Source organism: Macrobrachium rosenbergii, chromosome 6 (genome assembly GCF_040412425.1).
Source record: "Macrobrachium rosenbergii isolate ZJJX-2024 chromosome 6, ASM4041242v1, whole genome shotgun sequence".
NCBI classification, from domain to species: domain Eukaryota; kingdom Metazoa; phylum Arthropoda; class Malacostraca; order Decapoda; family Palaemonidae; genus Macrobrachium; species Macrobrachium rosenbergii.
The window spans coordinates 50,926,641-50,940,222 of NC_089746.1; the positions used below are offsets into that span (position 1 = coordinate 50,926,641).

Here is a 13,582-nt window from a genome sequence, read left to right on the forward strand (position 1 = left end):
GTAACATCATGAAATCCTCAGGAATCCATTACAAGTCAAGCAATGGGCATTAGTTTTAGAAATCTGTAAAGGGCATCTTCAGTAACATTGCATAGAGGAGAAATAAGAAATATAGAATTTAGGTCAAGGTCAAGCGTTGAAACTTACGATGTCATTCAACACACTGTATCAAGTTACTGAACCTGCATCCTTTGTGGTCAAATACAGACAACCTGTAACTGTTATTACTCCTATTGCCACCAGCAATATCTGGACTTATCCCAGGGTTCACCCAACCGATAAGTCAAACATCTTTGACACATCACTCTCCAATACTGTGCTAATTTCTGAAGTCATTCCTTAAAGAATGTTTCCTCATTTTTCCTTAGGCTCAGTGATTCAGCTGTTTGCCATCTGTCATTTAATTTAAATTCTTTCCATTAGAATAACAATCCTAAATGAGCAGAATAAGATAAAAGTTTCCAGTGCCTACTAGTCTGATCAGTTTTTGCTAATGACACCAATTATACAATTTGTACAATTTAATAAATAACACTGTATTGAGTACTCTACTAGGATATCTGTTACCTGACTTTGCTGGGCAGCCGTTTGGACTGAAATATAGAATTTAGGCCAAAAGGCCAAGCACTGGGACCCATGAGGTCATTCAGCCCTAATTTAGGAAAAAAGCTGCAATAAATGCATACATTTCACTCATAACAGATAATGCTGTTGACAAGTTTTACTCAACTTTATCCATCATACTCATAAAACATACTTTCATCAATCTTAATTGTCAAGATGACAAATTCTACACAGCAAAACATCCAGTTATCAAAGAAGCCTTGGCACTTCAATCCTTTTTTATCATTTTTCTTATCAAAAATAATTTTTTTCCAGCAACTTAAACTCATCATGAAAGCTTGGATAAGTGGATGTATTCAAAAGAAAAAATAGTCATTTGAGAAGGAGAAAGAAGTACAATTTTACAAAAAATATACTTTTAATATTTACAAATATTAAACTCTTACAATGAATCTTATTAAAAAGGACATCAAGACTAAAACTGCTACACAGTCTTAAATGTCTGAAATATCATTACCTAAAATTAACAAATAACAACATAATCAAAGACTAATTATCAGAAAAAATTTTTTACAAATCAGAATTGGGTTTCTATTAGAAATCTTAAAAATGCCCACATTATCATCTAAAATATCACTAATCACATCTGGTTTTTACAATGAATCTCAAACTCATTATTATTTAGTGAAAATACAATAAGTATTTTCCACTTTATCATTAAATAAAAACTCACTAATTACTGGGTCAACATTTTATTTTTACAATGAATCTCAAAAGTATTTTACCCATGAAATTACAATTGCTTTACAGCCTTAAAGGTCCACCATATCATCAATTAAAAACTCACTAATCATTGGTAGAACACCATCTGGGTCATTCAAGTGAACATGATGGGTTCCTTCCACAGTGACATACTTGAAAACCTTGGCACTTTCACGATACACACTCATCATTTCTTCATAAATGGCTTTATCTTCATAAAAAGGTCCTTCAGATGCCTTAATTAGCAAAAGTTCACATTCTAACTGCCTTGCAAAAGCTTTTAATTGGTCAAATGACATAGATAGTATATTTCTTAATTTGATCCTTGGGTCATAGCTAAAAGAGTATTCACCATTTCCATGGTCTATTGACCCTCTTTTCAACAGAATTTTGGCTGACTCTTCAGTTAGACTCATATTATAACCTTTAACCATTTTGTCCACTAGTGTTGACTGATCATACCGAGGAGGTTCTCTGCCTAATTTAGCTTCTGCAAGGATCAGTTCTGAAATACTTTGTGCCGTTTTTTGTGGCTGATCTCCTGGCTCCACAGATAGTGGCTTTATTAAATCAACCATTATAATCTTCTTTACTTTCTTTGGAAATGTTGCAGCATAAAGAAATGCAGCACCAGCACCCATACTATGGCCAAGAAGTCTCACCTGAAAGCAATCAAGCATGTATGATCACCACGACTATAAAAAGTAACAACAAAAAATACTAAAAATTCCAATAATTCTAACCTTTACATAATACATCTTATTAAGTCAATCTGCCATTCCTCAAAACGAATCTTGAAGAAATTTTCTGTCCTTTAAAGCCAGATGAAATTATTTTCAAATGCTAATTTTTCTACTTTTGGCAGGTCACACCGATTCTTGAACATACATGTTGAATGTTAACTGCCTTGTTAGTAGAATTGAAAGTCACTACAAAGTGAGACAGCCATCTCAACTACCAATCTCATTATTTGGCTTGTATCTTAAAATACATGCTAATAATACATCCTGCATGTTACAGTGTACTGTAGAAGGGACTAAAACTTCTTTGCATTATCCCTCGTTTAGTCTTTATGTTTGTCTTTCCCTTCAATTTCTTTCAGTTAAGTGGCAAAAAAGTAGGAGCAAAGAACAAGCCGTTCTTAGTCTCCCTTTCCTTTCCGGCAATTCCTACAAACTAATTATAATACAGTAATTACTGTACTTTCAAAAACATTGTTACAGACATTATTAAACATACCACCAAAAAATAATCTATAATTCTATTAAACATACCAATAAAAAACAATCTATGATTCTGTTAAACATACCAATCAAAAATAATCTATAATTCTTTTTGAGTTTCCTCAAAAGTACCATAAAACAAATGACAAACTGCTGTTTATGTATAAAAATCATCAGCTTACCTCTTTTATTTCAAAATGCTGCACTACTCTTTCAATGAGTAAAACAAGATCCAAGAAAGTTGATCCGCCAGTCTGCATCATAGGTGTGAATCCATGGCCAGGAAAATCTATTGCAATGAGTGACAAAGACTTTGGCAAGAAGGGGCCAATGCCATCCCATGTCCCTGCATTATCCATCCATCCATGAAGGCCAATGACAGGGATTCCTCCTTCATTCCAAATTTTACCTGAAACATTTTGGAAAGTCCTCAATACCCAAATGCAGTACATTGTGACTTTTTTAAGACAAAGGGTAAAGAATGACAATGAGTTCTGCGGATTGATTGTAACAATGTGTGCCAAATTCAACAGTTTCATAACTTCCAGTAACTAATTTTAAACAGATGTACATTAAGAAACTACATACCCATACATTTTAAGATAAGGAAAAATGTTAATATATGTTAAATGTATGTTTCTTTGTCCAAAGAGAACACTCCTGATCCTGTGGTTATGCTGGATAAAAACATTTTAATTATTCTTGAAACCTACCCTTCTTAAGAACGACATCTTGAATAATTGTTAAATATTCTCTTATATGACAATCACAAGAGAGTGTAATCTTTGTAAATGTACTTGTGTTGTAAAACAAATATTGAGTTTCCCCTTGTCTTGAGTGATCAGATCTTTTTCACCCATCCCTTGTGCCTTATCTCCCACCCCCTGTGCTTTGTCATGTTCATACTTTTTTTTTTTTCAGTTTATTGCCATTTTTCGATGTTGAAACTGTGATTTGCTATACCAGATGATTTGTGTGTCTTGTCTGTACCATAAATGTGAGTTTTTGAATGAATTGAGATACGTAAAATAACTATGGGACCTGTGGGCTACCCAAGCCATTTTTTAATCTTTGTTGAGTGAGGCAGGAATAAAGGAACAGAGACGAGCTGCGAGTTTCCTTTCTCTCGAGTTTTTTTGAGTATTGAGGAGACTGTCTAAAACTGAGGGGCTCATGGCCCAAACACTACAGTATACAATAGTGATAATCATCTTTATCATATTTAGCATGCTATTCAGACCTAATAAAAACAGTATTTAAAGCACATTTTTTTAAAATAAAACTTTATTGCACATTGTCAAGGAGTCATGGCTATGCACAAAAGTGACATTTTTATGATAAAATAAAGTTTTATACATGCAGTCCCCAGTTTACGACGGGTCCGGCTTATGATGTTCCGAGGTTACGACGCTTTTCAAATATATTCATCAGAAATTATTTCCCGGTTTATGACGCATTTTCCGGGGTTACGACACATCGTACGCCGATCCGACGGAAGAAATATGGCCCCAAAACGGCAGAATAATCAAAATTTGGAGGTTTTTTTATGAAAAACTCAATAAAAATGTAGTTTACATCGTTTTCAATACAACCAAAGCATTAAAAGTAAGATTTTCTTAGGATTTTTGACGATTTTGACGATTTTTGACGATTTTTCGGTTTATGACGATTTTCGGTTTACGACGCGGCGTAAAAACGGAACCCTCATCGTAAACTGGGGACTGCCTGTATATACTTACCAAGCAATTACATAGCTACAAGCTTCATACCACAGCAGTCCAATAATATAAATTTCGCAGTAGCGCTACCATGGCAGTATGGCAAGAGTCACCCTTACTTCAGTGGGTACTTTGCAGCCAAGGAGGTTCACCGATGACTGACAAATACAAAATAGTGCCCTTGCCCTGGGCACAGACCAGAATAAAAAACAACACTGTCACCTACCACCAAAATTAAAAACCACCACCCTAACCATTAAAAACTGGCGAGTACTCCAGGTACACAGTACCAACAAGCTTCCCTTAAACTCAATCTTATAAGGCAAGGAGACAGTAGAGGGACAGAGAGCCCCCTACGCTTCCTTCCCAACACCATGCCAGCCACAGATAAAGGCCCTAATGTACTACAGTTCTCGAACACCGTCTCAACATCCTCAAGGTAGTGCGATGCAAAAACTGACTTGGACCTCCAGAATGTTGACTGCAGAATAAACAACAAGAACATATTGTGCCGAAACGCAAGAGAAGTGGCGACAGCCAAAAACTCAAACTTCTTATCGAACCTAGATTCAACTGGCAATGGTGCTGTGATCAGAAGCATGAGAACTTGGTAAAGGAGTATGTGGTAAGACAGTAGGAGAGCTAAGGATGGGAGACGCAGAAGGGATAAGAGGAGAAGAAATAGCGCTATCCTCAACCACTGAAGGCAAAGGAATAGCCTCTAAACTAGCTCTATTTTCAGCTTTAAGAGCCACTTTCCTCCTCCTATCTCTATCAAGCTTTTCTGAATGAGATTTAAAAACCTTCCACTATTGATCATCCCAATGACTAGCAAGTAACATCTTTACTATACTCCTGCCCCCTACATTTGATACACTTTAACTTTAACTGCTCTAGTTTTACAACCTTCGCTGCAGCACTGAACACTAGAAGAACTAGAGTCTGACATACTAAATTACTAGAAACTGTGTTAACCAAAGCTAACAGAATAACTAACAAAACAAAGTCACACAAAATCCAAATATTTCAACAAAACTGGAACCAAAATACAAAAGATGACAAAAAGGGACTGCACAAAACCACCGATGTTGATCGGGAGCCAGCAGAAAACAAATTGGCGTTTCCTGTTGAGTTGTACTTTATTATTGGAAATTGTGTTAACCAAAGCTAACAGAATAACAAAACGCAGCCACTCAAAATCCAAATACTTCAACAAAACTGGAACAAAAATACAAAAGATGATGAAAAGGGCTGCACAAAACCACCGATGTTGATTGGGAGCCGGTAGAAAACTAATTGTTTCCCGCTGAGTTGTACCTGTTGGTCCCGACAGTGGGCGAGTCCCTGTTACCTACACTAGCTATGGTAGCATCACTGTGAAATTTGAATTTTTAGACTGCCATGATAGGAAGATTGTAGCTATGTAATTGCTTGGTAAGTCACTTATATTTATTCCAAGTTATATCTCCCTCATGCGATCTTGAACAATAAAATTTTATTCCAAGTCAGATCTCCCAAATGCAACCTTTAATGGTAAAATTTTATTCCAAGTCATATTTCCCCAATGCAATTGTTTTTAGAGTAGTTTCAAGGTAAGAAAATATGATCCTCGTATATTTTGATCATGTTTGACATCACAACAAACATTTCTAATAGAGACTGATACCGAGGATAATTTTGATCAATATGTATTCATAACATAATAAAAAAAATAGATGGCATCACAGCTGCTTTTCTGCCACCTAGCCACAGTCATAGAATGCCTCATGGCATGCAAAACAAAAAAAAATTACTGACTGAGAACACAGTATTTTTTTGTTAATCTCCTAACAATGAGTTTGATAACACAAACGTATGCATTTTCTAAGCATCTACCTCATAATGTAAATACCTGTATGTAAGCAAATACACCATCTATGAACAGTCACAGGCATACAGGCACCACGCAATATCTTTACGCTATATTTACAGCATTAAATGATATACAGAGTATGGTGCATGCATGTCAATCTTATGTTATGAGAAATACATAATATAAGCTCACCTGCTATGTGGCCACTGGGAATAGGTACTTTGATTTCTTTGGGTGCTATGGTCGACATAGTTCTCTTACACCAACTGTAGTTTACAGACCTTGGCAAATTAAGGATGTTTGATAATCTTGTTAAAACCATCAAAGGAGACCTAGTAAAGATACTACATAGAAGATTAAAACCATACATCAACAAAATCTACAATACATATCACTACCAACAACATAATTGCATAATAAATGCAAAAATAGTAACATTCAAAAGATGCTAATCATATGTAATAATATCTACTTGAATTCACATACCATAATTCAGCATGGCAAACACAATCACCATAACTCTCTATGTGGCATCACGCAATTTATTTTTAACTGTTTATTTCAGGGTGAAAGTTACATTATCTCCTAATACTTCACTCAAGAGTGGGCAAGTAGTACAGAGTAGCACTAAACACATTCATTTATGTTCTGTGAAATTAAGAAAACATAAAAACACCCACCCTTACATGTACAAATACAAGCAACACTGTTTGACATAGCACAAATATGTACATACAAATATAAAAAAACTCACACCAAAGATAAGAAATAAGACAATATCATTCTTAACAATGCAACAGCCATAATCACATCTGGCACTGAAAACCAGATTAGATCTATGATAATCAGATGACATAACTGTAAGATGCCTTGTGATAAGATAAGATTGATAATTAGTCACAAGAGGGTCAAAGACTGAATTAAAGCAATGACATTAATTTTTTTATACCCAGGTACTGAATTAGAATAAGAACCAGCAACATATCATAAATGCACCATTTTCAGCTATTTCCCTACAGAACACTGTAATATACAAACAAAAGGATAATTTCCTTTTCTCATTTTTAACAGCCTCATTTCCAAACTAAAATATTAATAAAAAATATGACTGATCGCCCTCCTAAGTACACAAGCTACTGTATACTGTATCTAACATTTTTAACTATACAGTACTGTATAAATTAAGTTGATTACAACTACAGTACTGGAACAGTAGCTAACTTCACTGGCAGTCTAAAAGCACATTTTGAACATATAAATTTACCAAAAAACAAAAACATAAAAATAAGTAGTGCTTTTTAGGTGGTGCATTTTGTCTACACAATTTCCCTAACTACATATTTAAATCATTTGGTATATTCAATAGCCTCACTACCTACCCACCCAAAAACAATGATCACTAAATTTTACTCTTACATCCACAAGCAGATTTCCCTAACACAACTATGAGTTTCCCAAAACATAAAAGCCAAAACTGAATCATTCACTATGAAGAAGATGATTCCAACTACTTTTATAGAAACATAAATATCAAAGATATATCACAGGATGACAACCTAACATCCAATGACAATTTGTTCATGTGAGGTTATCGCTCTCTTTCTCAAAACTTTCCAAGTATTAAGCAAAAAAACTGAGGATACATAAAACTCAAGTTAGTAATTATGTACCAAAGCCTCATTAATTTACATGGAGCCATCAAGGGCTAGTCCACACACCAGTTTTGCTTGATAAAAGGTTTAATGTTATGAATGGTCAGTAACAGCAAGGCTTCAGGAGACAATATAGTTTGATCTAATACAATATCAGTGCAATACCGTACCGTGTCCCAACCCCACCATTGTACAACTTTCAAGAAAATGGAAGAGATCTCATATTAATATACCTGGAATTTAATATCCAAACCTCATGCACCCTAATTTTACATAATTACCCTGATACTTCATACCTAACCAGTCCTAAAGCAACCACACGTTCACTTCATAACTTATACGTAAACTTTCTATCACAAGGGTCACCATATAACGCCTTTCCAAACATAGGACTAATAATGCCTAGACTAAAGCTGACATTTAACTAACTCTTAGCATTGGCACACCATGTGCCTAACCATTCATTTGTCTAGGAGTCCTGTACAACTAACCATTCACAGTCTAAGGGCACCATACCCCTAAACTTTTTTTAGGTGTAGCACACACCAGAACTTTTCTAGCCTAAGGCCTCCAAACACCTAACCTTTCCAAGTCTAAGAACCCTAACATCTTACTATTCTTAGCACTGGAAACCCATATATCTAACCTTTGTAAGAGTGCACAAATAACCTTTCCTAGATTATGCCCTAGTATAATTATACATAATCTAGTCTAGGGGCCCGGATAACTACATAACTTTCTTTATCTAAATCCACCATATGCTTAACAATACCTAACCTAAAGGCTTCATATACCTAATCTTTTTTAATCTTGAGATACAATATGATTACAACAAACCATGAAATTTTTGTGGCAGCTTTATTTTCATTATTTTTATGGTAGAAATTTAGACATAAATATAAAACTACCATGAATATCACAGAACCCTCATAAATAAGCCCTAAGAAACTCACTGAAGACCATACTTGTGCCTACCTGTATCTTAATGCAGAAAAACCTATAAGATTACTTTTTGCCGGTATAAACACTGTAATAAAAGCAAAAAACTAGATTTTTATTTTTTTACTTGAATCATAGAGGCATGAAGACAATTTACAAAGCACTATTGAAGTCTGTTGTTGAATATGCATATAGACTTACAAATAAAATAAAACATTGAAGTCTGTTGTTGAATATGCATATAGACTTACAAATAAAATAAAACAGAGTGTACTCCTAATTACTACTACAGATGAAAGATCCATACTACAAAAGTATAATCTGGGTCATAAGTAATATTGTACTGCTTAGAAAAAACAGAAAATATAAATAATAAAAACATTTACTGCAGCATTCACACATCAAAAATTTAAAACATTTTACAAATGCAGATAGGCTATCACTGACCAGAACTGCAATGTTAGACACACAACAACAGTGTAAAAAGACAAAACAAACCTGTCTACCATGTCAATAATGATCACGCAATTGTACCCATCACACTGTGTAAGTGGAGCTACTTAACCTTCCTCAGCCCACTTAAACCATAGCCTAACGTTGAAACTTCCCCAAACCTACGCTAACAGAAATCAAACTTCCTAGTTTAAGCCACATAAATGGCTAGGATATTAGCCTAGGCTAGATATAGAAATTGTACCTCAATGAAGTAAACTTTTTCCCTGCTGACTATCAATGATGTACTGTACTATTTTATAGGCTTGAGAGATTTCACAAATTTCTTGGGGTGAGAGTTTATTTTCAGCAGTTGTGAACAAACATTATGCTAGAAAGATTGCAACAGGCAAAGTACTTTGCATAGCATACGTGAATTCCTTTTTCATAAAGCACTACAGTTCTTGAGCACTTCCGAAGTGTCACATACAGAAAGGGCATAAGTAATGGACCAGGTCAAGTGGAATGCTGCAACTTACATTAGGTTAGGGTAAATCAGATTAGGATGTATCCCTTGGTTGGCTGCATGCATTTCAATGGTGAGAACTGGAATTGGAATATAAGATTTAGGCCTTAGGCCAAGCACTGAGACCTATGAGGGAATGCTGAAAGGAAAATTGAGAGTATAAGTTTTAAAGATGTAACAGGAGAAAAACCTTGCAGCTGCACTGTGAAACAATTGTTAGGAGAGGGTGGAAAGTAATATGAAAGTATGAAAATATGAACTGAGGTACAGTAACAGGAAAGAAAGGGACTACAGCTTGGGGCTGAAGGAATGATGCAAATTAACCTAAGGTAAAGAGTGTAAAAGACTTGTACATGTTAGGCCTATTTCCAAGGCTTGCAGCAGCTGACTTTTTCCAACAGGGCAGCATCCTAACCCAACTTCCCTTAATGTAACTTATCCAAGGTGCCATACCCTGACCTTGCCAAAGGGAGGAATTCACACACCCCAGGAGCCCCCCAACCAATCACAATGTGCAGAGCATAACAAAGTATGCATAACTATTCTACAGCATTACCTAACTTAATTCTCCTAGACTAGTAAAGTTTCGGAGCTACTGCAGAGTAGGGAGACAGGGTTAGGCGTGAGAAATCTGACCATGAACACGGGACAAACCTAACCTTTCCTAAAATGCTGTATGCTGACCTAAGCAGACCTTAACTTCCTAACCTGGATTAAGGTGCCATTCCTTGACCTAGCTGGGAGGCTCGCTTACCGGACCCCACTCCCCCATAACTGAATATCAGAAACAGGTGAATGGGACTAAACTGATGAGGTAAAATAACCAACGCCTACCCGTCTCCCTACTCTGCATACTACCCAAAGCTTCCTTAGGTAAATGGTATCATTAACTAGGATAATTGGCAGTATTTCTAAGTACGAGCTCCGCACAGACTATTACCTTGGAAATTGACTTTTCCTATACTTTTAGTGTTGCTGATGAAGGAGGTGGTGGTGTTTATTGTTGGTCAATTATTATTAACCTCATATCTGCCCAACACGGTTGGGGACCCTTTGGGAACGCAGGGTTTTGGATACGTTGGGACAGGGACTGGACTGCCATGTTGTTGCTATGGAATGGTTCTGCACATGAAGGGACTGGCTAATGAAACCGGTAAAACTAAATAGTATTATAAAAGGAAATATACTAACCTAACATACCCTAATCTAACCTAACCCAACAGGCCGTGTTACTTAGTCTGGGGCTCCCCTGCCCCCAGACCCACCGGTGAAGGAAACTTCACTTTTTGGTAATTCTACACCGTAGTTCCGTGGTGAATTAGACTATGGCAATTGACGTTTTCCTATGTTATTTTACTTCCTTTACAAGAATTTAAAGTAATATTTTGTCAGCTGGCTGTAACTAAACTGTAATTGACCTTTGGAGACTACATGACGGGGTAGATCTAAGCCGGCATTCCACGGCGAACCCCCCACCTGCCTCCATAGCTAATACGGCAAAATTGTAACCAGCAAACACCCCTAGGGTACGTTAGGTTGGTATTTTTTGGGGTGTTTACTAGTTACAATTTTGCCATATTAACTATGGAGGGGGGTGGGGGGCTCGCCGCAGAATGCTAGCTTAGATCTACCTTGTTGGTAGTGTAGTCTTCAAAGGTCGATTACAGTTTAGTTACAGCCAGACAACAAAATATCACTTTAAATTCTTGTAAAGCAAGTAAAATAACATGGGAAAACGTCAATTGCCATAGTCTAGCTCACCGTGGCACTACGGCTTAGAATTACCCACTTTTTATCAAAACCTCCCCTTTAACACTGCACATGCATGATAGTATTCCAGGGTGGCCATCGTACAACTTCTGAAGTTAATTACGGTTAATTACAGTCAACCGACAAAAAATAACTTAGATCTAACCAAAATACTGTACGAAACATCAATTTCCAAAGTAATAACCCATGCGGAACCACTGCTTAGTTCTACCTAAGTGGCCTAGGCCTATATGACCTTGGTCAACTAACCTATCAGGAAGGCTTAGTCTGCACACTGCCTAGAATTGGGTTGTTAGGTCAGACATAACCTTAAGCAACTGAGCAGTGACATGGCAGAGGCCTAGCCTAAGCTACTCACGTACGGCATCATCATTAAATTGGCATTAGCCTAATGAAATCTACTGGAACGAAAAGGCCACGCCTACACCTATGAAATTTCGACAATTACAGACCTGATAAACGTTCAAAACTGAAAAGCTTATGATACAGACTTCAGATTTGGAATACCAACTTTCGTATCTCGGACTGGGCGAACATCTTCGAACGATAACTTTGACAATGCAACGAATCCAATGACGCAATCGCAATTTGCAATAGGCCTAGGCTCTATGTTTGTAAATATACGACATTTCTTGTAAACTTTTTATTGTTTCCAGTTAATACAAGAAAAGAACGTATTTTACAAAGTAGGCATCAGTTAACATATCCTCGGCCGGGGTTTTCAAAATTTCTTTTTTATGGACGGTACAGTACAAACACTCCTTTGGGCAATAAAGGAGTTGTTGAAAGGGTGGGGAGTGGCGAAGGGAGATGTTCTTTCTTCAAGCACTTTTGAGGTATATCATACAAACGCATACGTCAGCAGACTTTGGCAATTCTTGGCACTGACGATTATGAAAAATGGACCATATCACAGACACTTTTATTATCAATGAGAAGACACTGAATAACATAAACTTAATTGTTGTTAAACACCTTTTTTCTTTGCTGCATGACCAAACAGTCTTGCAGGAGTGTCCTAATTTTATTGTTTCTAGCACTCAGAATAAAAAAAAATCCTTTAATATTTCATATTTTCACTACTAAAGACATGTTGGTTAGTATCACAGGATTATACAAGTTTTTACTCTAAATTATATGCCGTCACCTTAAAATGTGGCATTAATTAGCTGTAACGATCACGCTCTGGTACGTCGTTCATCAGTTGTTGACTTCGGTCTTTTTCCAGACGCAAAATAAACATCTGAATGAAGTATTACGTCATAATTTAACATAAATGTTCCATTTAATGTTTCTTCCTATTTTTCTCAGGTTCCACCCGGCTAATGGCTGAATTTGACGAATTAACTGGAACGAAAATTTGATTTGCCCTTTTGTTTCACAACTATCAGTAACCAGTCAATGCGAGACTAATTGCGGCTGGTTTCCAGTTATCTGAACCAAGATGCACTTCGTATGTTGACTTTAGAACCTTCAAATTTGCAGCTCCATGTTGTACAATAAACTCTTTCTTCATATCAGGAATACTGAAGTATCAAGTCTTGCAAAAAATTAAAGACTTTATTATTTTCTGAGTGTTATGAGAGTATGAATTTGAGGATTAATGTGAGGTACGCCGTATGATTCTTCAAATATCTCTGCCTTTGGCGGAATGGGATTAGGATAAGAGTCCTACTGTAAGAAAAAGATTAAAGGGTGAAGGAACCACATTTTTACATTGTGTGCAAGTCAGGGAAAATTTAGAACATTCATTACCTTAATGCCCAGGATATCACAATACTGGGAGCAGGTTTAATTTCAGCAAGCAGCCATAACAAGGAAATAAAAATAGGCTAATAGCTATCATTTGACTTTTCATAGGCATGTCTACAGATAAAAATGAAAATAAAGTAGAATTTATCCAACGCATATGATACCACACAAAAGACAAACTTGAAAGAGCACAATCACATGTAAACAAGACCGCGTGAAAGTGCCGTTCTATGTTGAAAATACGCAATTACTACTAATACTTGTAAGGGAAATAAGAACTGTCAGTTCTAATACCATAACCATAATACTGATTAATACGATATATCCTAGCCTCCTAGTCGGTGTTAACGTGTTCAGAGATCGTGATGGTAAACATTATAAGCATATAACTC

The 13,582-nt window shown here is 36.2% G+C and overlaps 1 protein-coding gene across 6 annotated transcripts; it reads right to left on the bottom strand.

The window, feature by feature from the left end:
* Positions 1 to 963: 963 nt before the first annotated feature.
* Positions 964 to 12,886, bottom strand: LOC136839541 (probable serine hydrolase). Of its 6 annotated transcripts, none has more exons than XM_067105764.1 (4): positions 12,586 to 12,886; positions 6,312 to 6,451; positions 2,732 to 2,958; positions 964 to 1,988 (listed from the first exon to the last, which is right to left on the bottom strand). In XM_067105764.1, the coding sequence occupies exons 2-4, from the start codon at positions 6,439 to 6,441 to the stop codon at positions 1,377 to 1,379; spliced, it is 969 nt and encodes a 322-aa protein (XP_066961865.1). In that variant the 5' UTR covers positions 6,442 to 6,451; positions 12,586 to 12,886; the 3' UTR covers positions 964 to 1,376. The 6 variants fall into 6 exon arrangements, with proteins under 6 accessions (XP_066961865.1, XP_066961866.1, XP_066961861.1 ...); XM_067105765.1 differs by lacking the exon at positions 12,586 to 12,886 and adding an exon at positions 11,891 to 12,312; XM_067105760.1 differs by lacking the exon at positions 12,586 to 12,886 and adding an exon at positions 11,950 to 12,305.
* Between the last annotated feature and the right edge of the window lie 696 nt (positions 12,887 to 13,582).